At 35.1% G+C, this 16,173-nt stretch overlaps 1 protein-coding gene across 1 annotated transcript in view; it reads right to left on the bottom strand.

Moving 5' to 3' along the window:
- EIPR1 (EARP complex and GARP complex interacting protein 1) overlaps window positions 1-16,173 on the bottom strand; it is a 77,393-nt gene that overhangs the window by 25,593 nt on the left and 35,627 nt on the right. The window contains exons 4-5 of the mRNA XM_032104519.1: window positions 15,498-15,654; window positions 3,584-3,683 (exon numbers count right to left, since the gene is read on the bottom strand). Coding sequence (XP_031960410.1) covers window positions 3,584-3,683; window positions 15,498-15,654 — 257 coding nt within the window. The remainder of the gene's footprint in view (window positions 1-3,583; window positions 3,684-15,497; window positions 15,655-16,173) is intronic.

Genomic DNA, 16,173 nt, shown 5'->3' with positions numbered 1-16,173 from the left:
TCAACACCAGCTATGTCCTGCTTAGTCACCGCCTGCCTGAACCAAACAGCATGTTAGATGATAAGACATCAGTGGCTAAGAGATTCCAAAAATGGACAACCTTTCACCTTAGCAAACAATAAAGACAACTTTTCTTGTCATTCACATAATCTCTGTGTATCTGTATATAAAGTAAATGTTGTGGTTGTTTTTTTTTTTAAATTTAATTTAACATGCCCCTTTTTTTAATGTGGCAAGATCTGATTTCTTTGCTTTAGGCTGTTCTGTATCTGTTTTCTAGGCAAAAAAAAGCACTTTTTATTAATATCTCAGGAAAGCGTCTCTTTACACTCTGATCAAAAAGCATTAAAATACAAATCACGTGCTTTTTAGAACTATGATATATTATGCATATAGCAATCCCTTATAAACAGGATATTCACAGAAAGAAACCACTGTTTCACCAACAGCTCATTAGCCTACAAACACTCCTTGTAAATGGTGATAACGAAATAGAAAATATATTTGCTGCTTACCCCTACCAATGCTATCTGTTTTATAACCAACCTGTTCTCACAGATTTCTCTCGCATTCTGAATACTATAGCAGCAAAATTTGGGGTAGACTGTTGATTTATGGAGGAGGGTTTTACTTGTTTGGGTATTTTTTTTTTTAAAGAGAAAGTCAACTGTGTAACAAAACATTGCTTGTTTTTCTTTATTGCTCTTTGTAACTGTCAGTCCTACATATTTTTTGCAAATGTAAAATTGCTACCGAATAAGTTATTACTTTTCATCCAAGTTATTATTTTTCATCCATATATAGAATTTAACAGCAAGTTAATCTCTTAGTAAGGAGGTAATCATCAAAGATTTCAGAAATGCACCACAGTTAATTCTAGTCCTGAAAAAGCCTATGATACTGGACTTCAGCATGTCGTAATTTTCATTACTAGAAAGTCTATAGCAGGCCTTTTAAAGAGATGCTTATGCTTTCTTCAGTCTTGTTCAGCTGGACTCCAGTTAGCTCAGGAATCCACAGACTTGTTTGAGACAAATTTGTTGCCGACAAAAATTCAACATTCAAAAATTGCAAGAATTCCAGTCATCTCAGAAGAGATTCACTAGGCTAAAGATTTTGATGCATGGAGATATGTTTTTCTGAGAGTCAAGTTCCAATGAACTTTCTCTATCAAACCTCACTTTAAAAGCAGTCCCTGACTTGGTATTGAAGTAAGTATCATCTAATAACAACTCAAAATTGCTGGAGCAGAAGATTGATTATGGTAAACAGTTTTTCTCAGGTAATATTTTAATCACAAATAATTCTCGTTTACAGTGTAATTGCATGAGATACTACATTCTTTTAGATGGAAATATAGAGGATCAGTCAAATTCTATATCAAGCCTCCTGAGAGCCTGACTGTAAAATACAAACAACATTCTTAACTTCTGCAAACAAAGGTTTTTAACAAACATTTTAAAATGCTCCTATCTGAAGATGTCAGTCAAGGGTTGATATATCTACTTCATTAGATGAAGCAGATTTTTGATAAAGAATTTCACATTTGGTTTTATTCATTTTCTTTTATCAAATATAAGCATATAACAAATGTCACAGGTTAAATTGCTTTAATTCCTTTATCACTTACTTTGACTTCTAGAGTCCTTTTCTGCCATCAACATTTGATGCAGTACAAGCATATTTTAGAAGTATCAATTTAAAAAATGTTCTACATAAGGAGCGCTACTTGAAATACTGAAACGATCAGCAAGCTGAATATTGCACTGAGGACAAAAATACTGATTCGCCAAATCATGCTGAAATCAAAAAATTTGGTAGAGTCTACTCCTCTCCAAAATTATGCAGATCATAATTCTAGCAATGGAAGGAAAAGAAAACGGAAATCATAGTTATCTGCACAAATATTTGTGTGATGGAGGGGGGGTTTAGTTTTGAGAAAAGGAATAGTATATGGAAGACACAACACATAAACTTCTAGTAAATAATTCCCAAGCAGTATAAAATGAGGAATAAAAACCCCATAAAATTTGGCATTCATTACAAGATTCCCGCACAGAGAAACTGATAATACACCAGACAGCATCCTAAAGGAAATCACAGAATCATAGAACAGTTTGGGTTTGAAGGGGCCTCAAAGATCATTTAGTGCCAATCTCCTGCCAAGGGCAGAGACATTTCAGAGAGGTTAGGATTTAGAAAAAACTTGAGAGAGTTACGAGAAAGTGGTTGAACAGTGCAAATACTAACTAACATTCAAAAGAATTTCAGCAAGTGAGGACAGAACCGCACCAAGAGTGGAAGTAGGACAAAGGGAAAATGCTAAGTTGCCTAGCAGTCTCAATATTTCAAAGATATATGAAGACCAGTAGCATGGAAACAGTACCAACCCCAAAGCAGTTTTTCAATATTGCAGAAAGGTTTGTGTATTATGCAGACATTAGGAAAGAAATACTGACTAATGCAGGTATAATGCAAATCCAGTGGCTACAATGCCACAGACAAGCTCCTGAAGGCAAGCTGTCAGAAATTCTCAACATCAATTTGATAAAAACAAACACTGATTTGAAGCCTTGGAAGGCAACATAACACCAATTGAAGTTGCAGGTGAAAAAAAAGCTGAAGTTTTCTCATCTAGACAAGGAACCCAAAGGGCTTAATTATAAACGTAAAGTATTAAACTATATAACATTACATTGATACTATGTGATATCTAGCAAAATACTAATAACTCAAGACATCATCTATTTGCACAGTCAGACGGTACCAACAAGGAAGAGTTTATGGACACAATGTCTTTACTAAGTTGAAAAAACTGATTCTGCAGCATCCAGGAAAAGAAATTAACCCTGACCTGAGGAGCTAAATCTAAAAGTGACAACAGATCAACTGAATAGTAATGTCCTTGACATAACAAGTTTCCATTTTTAAGCACAGACACTGACCTAAATGACTATATGGAATCATTCAAAGTTTTCTATATACAATCTATGATACGGCTTAAACAGACAAAAATCTACGCCAATGACACTTTTTTATATATGTTTCTGAATAAGATGTTTTTAACAATAACTGAAGTAATCTGAATGAACTGTATAGTACTAAATTAAACTAACACTGAGAATTCAAAGCAGCACATAGCAAATAGAGAAACTTGTATTATGCTTATACAGTCAAGAGTTGAAAATTAAATAGAAGGCTACATGGCATTAACCAACATGAGTTCATACACCATTATCTGAATTCAGTAACCTTTGCCTTTACTGACCATCAATTTTTCACTTGAACACAATCACCAAATCAGCACTGCTTTACTCTAGATTATTCACTATAAACCTGTAGGACAGTAAAGGGAACTCTGGAACAAAGAAAACATTTACCCACTAACAACAGATACAGAAATACTACACTTAAACACTCATATTCAAGACAATGGTAGAGTATTCATTTCCTCCACCTACATTAAAGGCAATGAGATATTTTTGAAGAGATAGTTAAAAGATGAGCAAATTCTAGGCTAGGGAATGTTGTTTTTTGCACTAAATTCAAGTATAGCATATTTCGTCAAAAGAAAATTTCTTACCACAGCTTTGTCTGAACTTTCCTGCAAATCCCACAATAATATGTTGTTATCAGCCAGTGAAATAATCTTTTTACCATCTCCCATTGGTTCCCACATAACACTGCAAAACAGAAACAGAAAAACAAAACCAACAACCCAACATTAAAATCAATCAGAATTTGAACTAGAAAGCCATTTTAATTCTGTGGATCTAATCTATTCCAAAACATATTAAACCATACTCCTTCTGGTTTACTTTAGATTAAATCCACCACATATTTTAAGTGCAAAATCTGCCATTAACTAGCAATTTGTAGCAGTCATTCTGCATACACACACAGAAACACAACCAGAGACCTTGATGTACACTAACTTTAGAAGGCTTTAGTTTGAAACCTCAGAGGTGTTCATAGGTAGTGTCATGCATCCTTTCTGAAGGTGCACCAAAAATCATAAGCCTTACTTTTGATGCAAACTTCTTCCAGTTCTGCAGCTGTTATCATGACTTAATCAACATATACTTTTAACCTGTGATTCACATCATGCTATACAGGAAGGAACTCAAGAATATCAGTCCTCTTCTCATTCTATGAGAAGCAGCATATTTAAGCCAGTCAGTATGGGCAGCTCAGCTAAGTATGTGCACTCTAAACCTAATAAACTTGCTGGAGGTAACAGTAAGATTGAAAGAATAATACTTGTCATTTTATGAGAATAGGCTACTATTTTTGTAATTTTATAACACTTTTGTAACGAAGTTTTGCAACCTCTCAAAAAGCATACAGCAACAATACACCTAAAGGTAGAGATCACAGCTTTAGTATTAATAGGTTAATGGAGAAACTTCTTTCCATTTTAAAACTGAAACTTCAGTTATTTAAAAGTATTTGATATGCTGTTTTCATCTTCAGTGCCTTTTTGAGGCACTTTTTACCACCACCTGAAGTTTACCAGAAATCCACAACTAGACACAAGTTTTCTAGTCTGTTTTGCCTTTTGCATCAACCAATTCAGTAATTAGATGGAATAAGTGAAAGAAGGTTGCACAAATAGATGCAGCCTTGGGCAAGTGAGCCCAACATTAGGCAGACACTGGCAACCTTCCTAACCCTGCACTGCGCACTATGCATGCTTCTATTTTATCCCAGATTTTGCATTACTCCTATATTCCTAATACACTGGATATAACCTGGCTGGCCCCAGATCCAAGTGATGGAAGTTCATCTAATCTTATGCTATAGAACACAAGGAAAAGAAAATAGGAAGTTGCAACTAACAGAAAGAAGTGACACAGTGTCTTTTTTTACTCCATACATACAACAAAACTCAGTTATTCTCAGCTGATACCTTTCTCTCAAATTACTCTTGCTCCTTGTGTGAACAGTTTCATCAGTTTTTACTCTGTTCTTTCAGTAAAACAATCATCAGATAGGCAAGGCAGATGACTGCACCTGTTTGCTGTTTCGTAAAGAAAAATCTGGAACTCTAACTAAAAGCATGCATTGGCTGACTCCTCACCCTCTGAGCTTTTCCCTAAGGCAATGCAGCAGAATAAAGGAGTAGCTTCTGCATTGTCTGCTGGAAGCATGGCCTGCATCCTTACTGTGCTGTCAATCCATGGAAATTACCTACTTATAAAAGTCCATTTGTAGTGAGCTTTCTTGTATTAGGACAAAATCACTACATTTAGCACATTAAGCTACCATCATGTTTTTAAATGTGTTTTAACAAGAACATGGTATCAGAATGATTCTATGATTTACTTTAAATTTGGCTGTATTGTCTGTAGTATTGCCAATCTAATTTAACAATAAACACTTTTGAAAAGTTGTATGGTACAACTTGGAAAAAATTCACAAGCAATTGAAAATAAGTGTTGATAATAAAAATGATGGCATGCAGTTTCAATTAAATGTTCAACTACATTTTGCCCATAATAATGTGAAGAAACCAACTGGCACTGCCATGCATATTTCAGAATTTCATGTAGTTGTGCTGCACGGATACATCGATTAGATCCTTCAAATAGATGAAAATATTTTATGAAAACATGTAACAGGATAAAGAAAATTAGTGCACTATAACCTTGCATGTGATCACAACTAACCTTCCACAATCCAGTTTTCCAAAGTGAAACTGAAAAACATCAGGACCATCACATGGCTGAATAGGTAACTAAGAAATCTTCAAGTTGATTCTGATAACATTTATTTAAGTCCATCACTTTACTTACATTTTGCTGAAAATATAACTGGCATTTCATATGGATCTATGTAGATATATTTTTAATTACAGGCAATGAAATCTAGTTTGACCACTTAATTCTTTAGGAGCCCTTTCAGCCAGAGATCAATATTTTTTATGCTTGTTGGTATATCTGCACCTTTCGTACACTAATCACTCAACTTTCAGTTGTAAAAGCTAGATTGAAAACAATTTCTTTGATTGTTCAAAAGTAGGAAGAAATTCCACATTTTTGAGAGCCACTGAACTTCAAGGTAAAAGAATTTTTACAGCTGAATATAGTGTGCTAATTAGAGCCAAATATAACCAAGGTGACACGCCTTTCAATGAAGAGGTCTCTCCACATTCACTCTATCCTTGTGAGATGCCCATTTTACTTCTATTTCAATTTTCATTTATGGGTGTGGTTGTAGTGATCATTCATTCAGATTTTATAATCTTAAACAGAAATTACTCAAGTCACCCTTTGTAACATGTTCAGCTACGTTCTGTACTCATGACTGAACATTAAACATGAAATACTAGGGAGAAAGAGGGGGGCAGGAAATACTGGTGAGTGAAAAGAAAGAATTATTTTCAAAGTAAGATACAAATTTTAGAAAAACTGAAGTTTCATTTAGAACAGTTTTCAGCACAGCAGAGATGGCAATAATGTCTAAAAAGGAAAACAGATAAACCAGGCAGTACCATTTTCCTGAGTGTGCCAACAGTTGCTGATACAGTTTTCAGAAATTGACAAGACAGTAGTCAAATTCACAGTTGCCACTCAGAAACTGAGTGTCAATTTCTGGGCTGCTCTTTAAATGAACTACAAACAGCAGACAAGCAATTATTTATGTTGCATTTTACCCTACTTTGTTATCATCTGACTCAGGATGCTTTCTTTAATTAAGCTTGTAGCTAGTAGTTTTTGGTACCAAAAAAAAAAAAAAATTAAATCCTACAGAGAACACTACCTTAGCAAAAAATAAGAGTATTTTAAATATTCACTCAAATGCACACATGAAAGGACTCTGTTATCTTGTTCTATGCTGAAAAGATAGTTAACACCTCTATCAATAAATGTACTGAGTTTTTACAAATGAACAATTCAAAGTCCTCCATTATAGACTAAGGAAGAAAAAAGCAACATGCAAACACTTTTCATCAACATGAACTGCAGTTAAGCCACAAGTGTTGGACAAAGCAAGCATTAACTACTGATTAACTGTAATTACAGAAGTGACAACCATTTATTTCTATAAATGGAAAAATTTTGCTAAACTGAAAACTCTCATGCACTGAAAAATGGAAAATACATCCATACATTTGGTAACTCAGCAGACCATCCTGCAGCTTCAGTATAGCCCACGAAAAATTCACATATTAAGGACTCAAATATCCTGCCTTCTTTGCATTACAATGATTCCAATTTAAAGATGACTCTTGCTTACCAGGTAATCAGGACATTAACTATATGAGAAAGGAGATCAGACCAAGTACAACCTGGAACCCACAATTCTTGTTCCCTTCCCAAGTGCTCTACAAAGCAGCCACATTTCTGAATGAAATCAGTTCTGGCCATTTTACAGTTTATTGAAGTCTGCTGCACAGAACACAAGTTACACGTAATCTCAAAATTCTCAGACAGTGAGATCTAATTTGGAGTCCAACTCCTCAAGATGCAGTAAAACAAGAATCACAGCTTCCTAAAAAAACTTAAAAGGTAAGGTGAACTTTTTAGCTAAAAAGCTCCTGAGAAATGAGAATTAAGAAATGAAGTTAAGGATTATTTTGGACAAGAACCCCAAAGACAGCTGGGCTTTATTCTGACTCTTACATTACTTTTACATTGAGAAAAATTAAACTGCTTTACAAACAAATACAAAAGTATTCCAATAAGGAGGTGCCACAGAAAAATCACTTACCTCTAAAATGTTTATTTTTCCTTAAATTATCATTGTGTAGGCCTCTACAACACACTCCTCATGGAGTAGCCATTGCCAGACACCATTTCTATTCTGTTGCCTGAACAGGGCTTAAAAACCCCCTGAAGTGAATCTTATGGATATTTGACACATTAGGAAAGAAACATATAACTGGCTTGTCTGTCAAAGATCAGTAAGGTGGTCAGCCTAAGAAAAACATTTTGTATTATCAGTGTCTATCAGGAAAGCACACAGAGTGCTGCCAGGTAAAACTCCTGCCCAGCTTCTGGAGGCCTCAGGATAACAATAGCTTTTTCCACGTACTAAGGCAAAAATTAAGGGCTGAAACAAACTTCTGTGCAAAACAGCTGGTGTGGGCAAAAGCAATCGCTGCAGACTCATTTTAGAGGAAACACGTATCTACTTTTGAGAGGGACAATTTGAGTATTTTCATATGGGATTTTTCAAAGATGGAAATATGGATATAGCATATCCTTACTAATTTATTGCTGTTAGTAACAAACTGCATGGTTGGTCAGGGGAATAAAACCTAACAAAACAGAATATCCCTCTGAGTACATTTCCCCAGTGATTTGAAACGTGTGCGTAAGAAGAAAATTATGATTGCCTGGATCTGCACTGATAGCTGAAGAAAATCACTGCTCCTTCTGTTCAGAAGAAGAGCAAACGGAAGAATGCTAAAGGTTTACACAGACATAGATGTACCCTCTAACACCTCTAATCCAGCAACTGTGGATTCTGGGAGAATTTGAGGTGAAGAGAATTCCAGAAGCAGCTGGGACTGTAACTGATGTGGTCTCCCCCTAACGTGCCTCTCCAACACCACTGCCCAAGACTGAGCACTGGGATGGATGGACTGTGGGAGGCTGCAGGGCACACCTTCAGATCTCACAAACATTTTACCAAATAGATGCACTTAACCAAAAATGTACAAGGATCAATTTTTTCACCCAATAGACATCCAAAAGACATTTCAAAACCCTGAATTTTTAACTACCGTGTAAGCAAGTGTCAACAGCAACATCGCTACATCTACAGTCATCCCAGAATATTGTGCTAGGAAAGAATTCTACTCTAAGGGATAAATATTCTAAATAATAAGTGCTTAATGGGGTTTTGGAGAGTAAACTGGAATCTGACACCAAGGAAACAGGGGCACCTGTTCAGTTAGTTCCTCATGAATATTTAAATTCCTCCTGCTTAACTAATTTTTTTCATAGTTCTACAACACCATTTTTCTTTAACATTTCCCACTAACATTTTAAGCAATTCAGTAAGACTGAAAATAAAATTATTAGAATAAATAGAATAGTATTATAATAAACAGAAGTATCTATTTCACCTGCAAAATCACTTGAGGCAGACTTCAACCATCACTTTTTCAGTGGTAAGAATAGCTTAAGTGACATCACAAAAAGGAAGAAACCCCCTTTGAAAAGTAGCTCAATTTTCTTTCAGTGGGGAAAAATCTCAACTAATTTGGCAGTAAAACTGGGGAATATAACAGCATGTGAGAAATGAAATGAAATTATGTTCAAGTTGGGACAGAGAGTGAAATAGTACTCTACAAACCCATTTTTTTGTTACCTGTAGAGTAACATGATTTCTACACTGTTTTCTGTATCGTGACTTATGAATCCAAACTAAACACAAAAAACTGCAAAGACTTCATCAAAACTAATTTTCATTCAAGCATATGGAATCTATTGAACTTATCAGAAGTGATAAGTTAACTGAATGCATACAGTAAGTTCACATAAAGGAATAAATAAATAAATATTTTCCCCTTCAGTATTTGCTTCAGTGTCAGATTTTAGTTTGACTAAGTTTCCCTCTGCTGTATATTAGTAGAGTCAAATAAATGCTGATTAAAAGCTAACATAATAAACTGGGCATACAATACAAAGTTCTATTAGTTCAGTATCCAATTAATGAATTGCATTTATTGCCTAGTAAATGTGATTACATTGAAGAGCTCAAAGTTTTAAAATTGCACAACACTAACCACTCAAAATTACCACAAACATTCAAGGGAATGAAAAAGAGAAGATGAGAGTTCTAAATTACTCTGCTGGTTCCAGATTTATTTTAAAGGATGAAAAAAGTGGAAAAGGAGAGAGAAAATGTGAGAAAGCCATCTAATGGTTGAACACTGAATATTTGGACTTATATACAATAGATGGTTTTATTTACAGTAAAGAAGAATCAAAGATTCAAGAGAGCAAAATCCTGTGAAGAAGTCAGGATCACATGGAATTATGAAGAGAGCAGGGACATAAATAGTTTAAACTTTTACCAATTTAGAAAGGATCAGAATATAAAGGGCATTATCAGTACCAATAAGCAGCTGTTAAGATACATTCTCAGTGAAACTACACTTGTCATGTAGTAAGCTAGTCCAAAAAAATTGTCTCTATACTTATTGTTGTAATATCAGAAGAGGCTGATGGAGAATACAAATATGTGGAATGAATCAAGTGCAGAAGAATTATTCTTAAATGCTGACAATTTCAGATAGCTCTGAAATTTTGTGTATCGTGTGAAGATACAATTAATATCTGCTGGGCAGCTGTTACAAATCACCTCCCCCCGAAAATACAGAGTTCAGTTTATACACCAGAATATGCAACTGACAGTCCTGAAACTCTCTATATAAATATCAGAGGGAGTTCTGTCCTCACAATTATATTTCTGGTACTGGGACATATGAAGTGTTAAAATAAGGTTAAAAACTGCATTTATTACATGTCTTTCCTATAAAACATATCTAACAGTTAACTGTACCACATATTCAAGACCATACAATCCTTCTAAAATTATTGTTACTTTCAGGTTTATATTCATTAGGTATAGACTATTAAATTATTTTAAACTTTTTTTTGAATGAAACCTTAAGCTAGAACTTTAACATACATATCCTGAAGCTTAATAGAGGGGTACTATAGAAGAAGTAACATTACCAACACTATGACAGGAAAGAGAAGTGATACTTGAATATCACATGGAAGTGTTAGAGCTATTATAAACACTGTTTTCACTTTTCTTTTGAGTTTCAGATTCTCTTACTTCTTTGTTTTTTTACTTGAAAATGTTTTGGGGTGGCTTGGTTTTTGTGTTTTTTGTTTTTTTTTTTTTAATAAATTTAAAGGCCAAAAAGATAAGTAAAACCCTACTGGATTTCATTCATCTGTCTTCAGGGCATCAATTATCAGTGTGCCTAACTTCGATCAGGTGACTGTGTGCATTAATGGAATGAACATGATGAAACTGAAGCAATGTTATGCATAGCATCTTCTTTATCTTAAATGAATTAAATCTCTACTCAAGTTGAAAGAGCTGTTAGAGAGAATTTGCACTTCTGTAAAAAACCAACCTTAATGAGGTTGATTTGTACTGTGTATGGCCAAGGAAGAGATGGTACTTCTCTGTACTCTATCTGGAGACCTTCAATGAAATACCAAATAAAATCTAAGTACTTAAAATCTGTGGGAATAGCTCATTTATAACTTCCTCCTTTGTGAATTCAAAGTTCTAATTTAATATTTTAGTGATAAACATCCTGGAGTTCTTGAAACATCTGTGACTCTAAAAAATTTATAATTTGTCTCCCTCTCTATGTTCTCTTAGATATGGTAATATTTGCATGTTCATATCTAGGATTGATTGAGTGGGATACACCAAAACAAAAAAATCAACTTGAGCTAGTAGAGAAGCCTAATGAAGTGATCTATCATTATTTGTAATATATTCGTCCCTTTCAAAAAATTTTTAGCAGCTCTTGTTTTCTATTTAAAATACAAATTCTTCATTCCTCACCTTTCAGACTTCTCAGAATTGAGCTTCCACTTACATTGTCTCTGTAACCCCCATTCATTTTCCCTTTACAGTTGTATTTCACTGTTCATCTAACACTTTCCCCTTAATTATTTTCATTTTATTCCCCATTTACTACACAGACCACAATCCAACTTACTTCACTTGTTCCCCTCTCTTTTAAAGTACACAGCCTAGTACCAAGCAGGATCTATCCTATTTTATACCTGCCACACTTGGAAGGGAAAAAGTAGGATTTTAAGTATATAGAGGCGAGCCTGCTTCCAGCAGATGCAAGAGAAACTCCCTGCTGTGTTACAAATTCAAGATCTCACAGATTGTATTTTCTCTTATGTCCTGTAGTATCCTTCTTCTCCGAGGACTATCTTGTCAAGTCTACTACCAAAAAGTCTGCAGCAAAACTGAGAGGGAAGTAGAACAGTAGGTTACTGCTAAAACATAAGTCTTTTGGGGTTTAACAGACAAGAGTTGTGGGGATTCCTCCAAGCTGCATTCAGAGGAATAATCAAAATCTCATTAACTGCTGTCCTGTTTCCTTGGCCTCTCCTATGCAGACAGTACTTTGGACTGCTTCTTGCAAGATACCCAATGGTAAGTTCCTTTAATTGAATCTTACAACATTGCATAGAGCAACATACTTATTGTTACGTGTGTTTCACTCTGCATGAATACATATATTTATCTACCAATTGAATTTATTGAAGAGACTTTTTTTTTTTAAAACACACACACACAAATTTCCATGTGTATCTGGGGTTTTCCACTCTGTAATAATTCACTCAGTATTTCTGCATTTGAAATCTTTGCATTTTGGCTTACATGAGGAACAGCAGGCAGAGGATGAAAAAAAAAATCTTAGGCTAGAACCAAACAGAACAATTAACAGGCCTATTTGGTGGCCTAATTTAAGCATCTGTTTAATCTTCTGAACTCTCTTTATGCCATACAAGAGTTTGAGTAAAAATGCTTATGAGTCCCAAATTCAAAGGAGTAAACAATCTCAGTAACTAAAAATGAATGGTTATGCTTAATTTTTAAACACAGTAACTCATGCAATCCAGATAAAGTGGAACTGCAGAAAAGCAAACTTCTTTTTCATTTGCCTGTAATGTCTTGGAGATTTGATTTTGCCAAAGGTTTTGTCAAGATTAGAAAATTATTTCAATAGATCTTGAGCAGGAGGAGCACAGTGTTGAGTCACACACCAGCAAAGTTTAAGATTTTAGTCACAATCGACTGAAAACACTCTTTTGGTCTTGGTTCATAAAAGAGAACTGGTATTAAATATGTCTCTGCTGGTTTTTAATAAGAAATTTCAGAGACATGTGAGCACAGCATTCCATAAAGGAGATGAGATAAAAGTAAAAAAATGAAGAATCAGTTCTTAACATAAGTACAGAGTTGAACAAAACCAATACGTGACACATCAGACCAGGAAAAAATCCCACCTTGTGTTTCCTAGTGCATGATACTAGAAACAGAAAAATCTGTGAGGTAATTTTTCAACTAGCAGGCTTTCTTAATAGAAGAGAAAAACAATATAAGACAATAAACCTTAAAAAAGGCATGAAAAGGAATAAAGCAGAGGAGGGTAAACATGAACAAAACTACAAGTAAAGCCCTGAGGTGGGTGATAGATGCCAGAGTACATAACCAGTTGCATGTTCAAGATAGTTTTGCTTTCCTGATTTACAATCAAGTCTCAATTACTTATGATGTGCAACCAGATTCATGAATATCATGAAGCATCTGTGCGCTACAGATACCAAGACACACAAAAAATACCTTCCTATGAGCTGCTATCTGGAGTCAGTGTCACAAAGGCTGACACCAACATTACATGCTGCATCTTTAAACTGTGCTGGCAACTCTGCCACACTCTTGCGGGCCCAGCATATAAAGATGTGATAGAAATGCCATTTTTCGTTTAATTTTTTTTAGCATGCATTTTGACTAATAATATTCAAACTTAACTTAAAAAATGAAGCCTGTGTCCAATTTGTGGCTCTGGTACACTGCTGTACTGCACACTGTGGATTAAGCAACCTCCTTGAAGTGTACACGGTCACACTGAACCCAGGTCCAGTGCTCAGCCTGTGGTTTTCTGGGCAAAATGTAAAGAGTATGCTCTAATGGCAAGGCAAATGACAGAGCCTTCTTACTGCAAGTGTATGGTGCCAGACCACCACGGATCTCAGTGATTGTGTACACCAGAACACTGGCTTACATTGTGGTTTGAAAACTGTTTACACTTCGCATTGAGGAAAACTGCTTTTCTGATTTATGTTTGGTTCTAACAACAATTGAACCCTTAGTGTCTAAATAGCTTCATGTTTCTCTAAACACCTGAGAAGTGTAATACAAAGAATATTTACGTTGCTATTTGTAGCCAACACACCACTCACTGAGGCATGGCATGTTAAGTGACACATTTAGCACAAAAGGCCTGATTTACTCATTTATGAGCTGTGTCCAATATGATTGAGACACAAATAGAAAAGCCTGCTCTAGAACAAGATCCTCTAACTCAGCTGTGCTTGCCTGAGATGCTGTGAGGAGTACTAATGCCAAGTTCTCTGTTTACATCTTTTATCTCTCTGTAACACTGGACATTTTCAAATCTCTGTGCATATATATACACATGCACATAGATAATGGGCATTAAATTGTAGCAGAAATTTGTAAGCACTAAGTACTGGATAAAATCAGATAGCAGATGACTGAAAACTGCACATGAACTTGTTATAAGCTGTTATTAGAGGAAAAGAATTATTCTGGGCATTCGCATAATTCACATCCTGATAAAAAGCAGTGATACGCCTCCTATTCTTCCTTTCGTGATCCAGCTACCATACAAAGTTCTGGCATTCCAGCATCAGACAGAAACTGTTTATGGGAAGCTGCAAGACAAAAGGCACAAAGCTTAAAAGGGTAAAAAGTAAAGATAAAACAAACAAAAAAACCTTTCCAATATAATTGGGAATATTAGTTATCAAAAGGTTTCAACAATAAAAATTGAATTAAAATAATAAAAGAATTACAAAGAGGAGCACTCATTTTAAAATGTGTAGCAAAGAATTAAAGGATACTACCATGAAGAAATTTAACATTCAGAAAATGTGTATCTTAGAAAAAAGTAATCTATACGTTTTTGAATGCACTGATATGTCCCATCTTGTCCAAGAACCGCCTAATAAATATTACCTTCAATTTACCCCTTTTTTTGGTTAAAATTTAACCTGCAAGGCTGAAACTAGAAATCTGTGGCTAGAAATGGATGCTTAAAACTTATGATATGCCCTGCATCTGGTCAGGAAGCAGTGGGAACATGTCATATACACACATCCATAGAGCAACAAACTTGCAAATACACAACGGACAAATTTAACTTTCTTTTAAATAACAGAAAGGAAAGGGAAACAAGCTTCTGTAATAACATCTGCAGTATTGCAGCTCTCCTTGTCTTGACTTAGACAACAGATAAAGAAGAGTTACACAGGCACCATATAACATAATGAATTCTTATCCTTATCAAACAATAAATTACTCACACTCATGCTAAATCAGTTGAGGGAAGACTAAAAAAGAAAAACATAAGTGCAACATCAAATTTATATTCGATAAAAAGACTGAAATTCTAAGTATTATATCTCTGTGCAACAAAGGTTTTAGATGGGGGCAGGTGGGGAAAAACACATTAAAACAGTACACAGGCTGTTACTCCATATGTGTTTGCAGGACGATAATAAATGTTTTTAATCTATGAAACATCTGGGACTAAAAATCCAATTTATACTTTTTTTTTTTTTAAAGATGGAATAGTTTTAAAGTGCATAGCATAGCTTCTACAATATAAATCTGCACAAAACTAACAGCATGGGTCTATCCTTTAGGTTTTTTCTAGGAGTATAAAATATGCAGAATCCTACCAGGCCATATTGCCATGGGCTGTGTTGTCAAGGTGACAGAGTAGCTCCAGGGTTTGAGTGTTGCTTGATGAATCATCAGGGGATTCATGACTGCCTGATTCCAATTCCTTCGGCATCCTCCAAACAGCAGCACATGTCATGACTTTAGTGTCTGAAGCTAAGCAACAGAGAATAATGTCAACAGATCATTGTATGGGAGACGTATTGTGTATACACTGCACCAACATTTATACAAATCTATAAGCAATGCACATCTGCTGTTTGAAATATTTAAAAATATTATACCAAGATGAATTCAAAGAATGCAGAACGTGGCTACAGACATAGACCTCAAGTTAGCAGTCAAGTTGCTGCAAAACTCATAATTAGCACGCATTTAATATGTGTCTCCCTGAACAAAAGCAAAATTAAGTGCTCATGAAAACTCTTCGGGAGGCATGTTTTCCAAGTTTCATTCCCCATACTGATGTTAATGAAAATGACCCACAAGTTACCTTGCTTGATTCCTTAATAGTAAAGATACAGACATCACTTAAACACTGTCTTGGGGTGACTTTATGATGTGTATCCCCTATTGCCGCTCTGTGCCCGTGTCTCTAAAACCGGGGGCAAGAGAAGGAAAAAAAAAAAAAAAAAGCCAGACAAACTTTTCAAAGCAGTTTGTGCTCCAAGGACA

Source organism: Corvus moneduloides, chromosome 3, assembly GCF_009650955.1.
Source record: "Corvus moneduloides isolate bCorMon1 chromosome 3, bCorMon1.pri, whole genome shotgun sequence".
NCBI classification, from domain to species: domain Eukaryota; kingdom Metazoa; phylum Chordata; class Aves; order Passeriformes; family Corvidae; genus Corvus; species Corvus moneduloides.
This window is presented reverse-complemented; position numbering and strand designations above follow the sequence as displayed.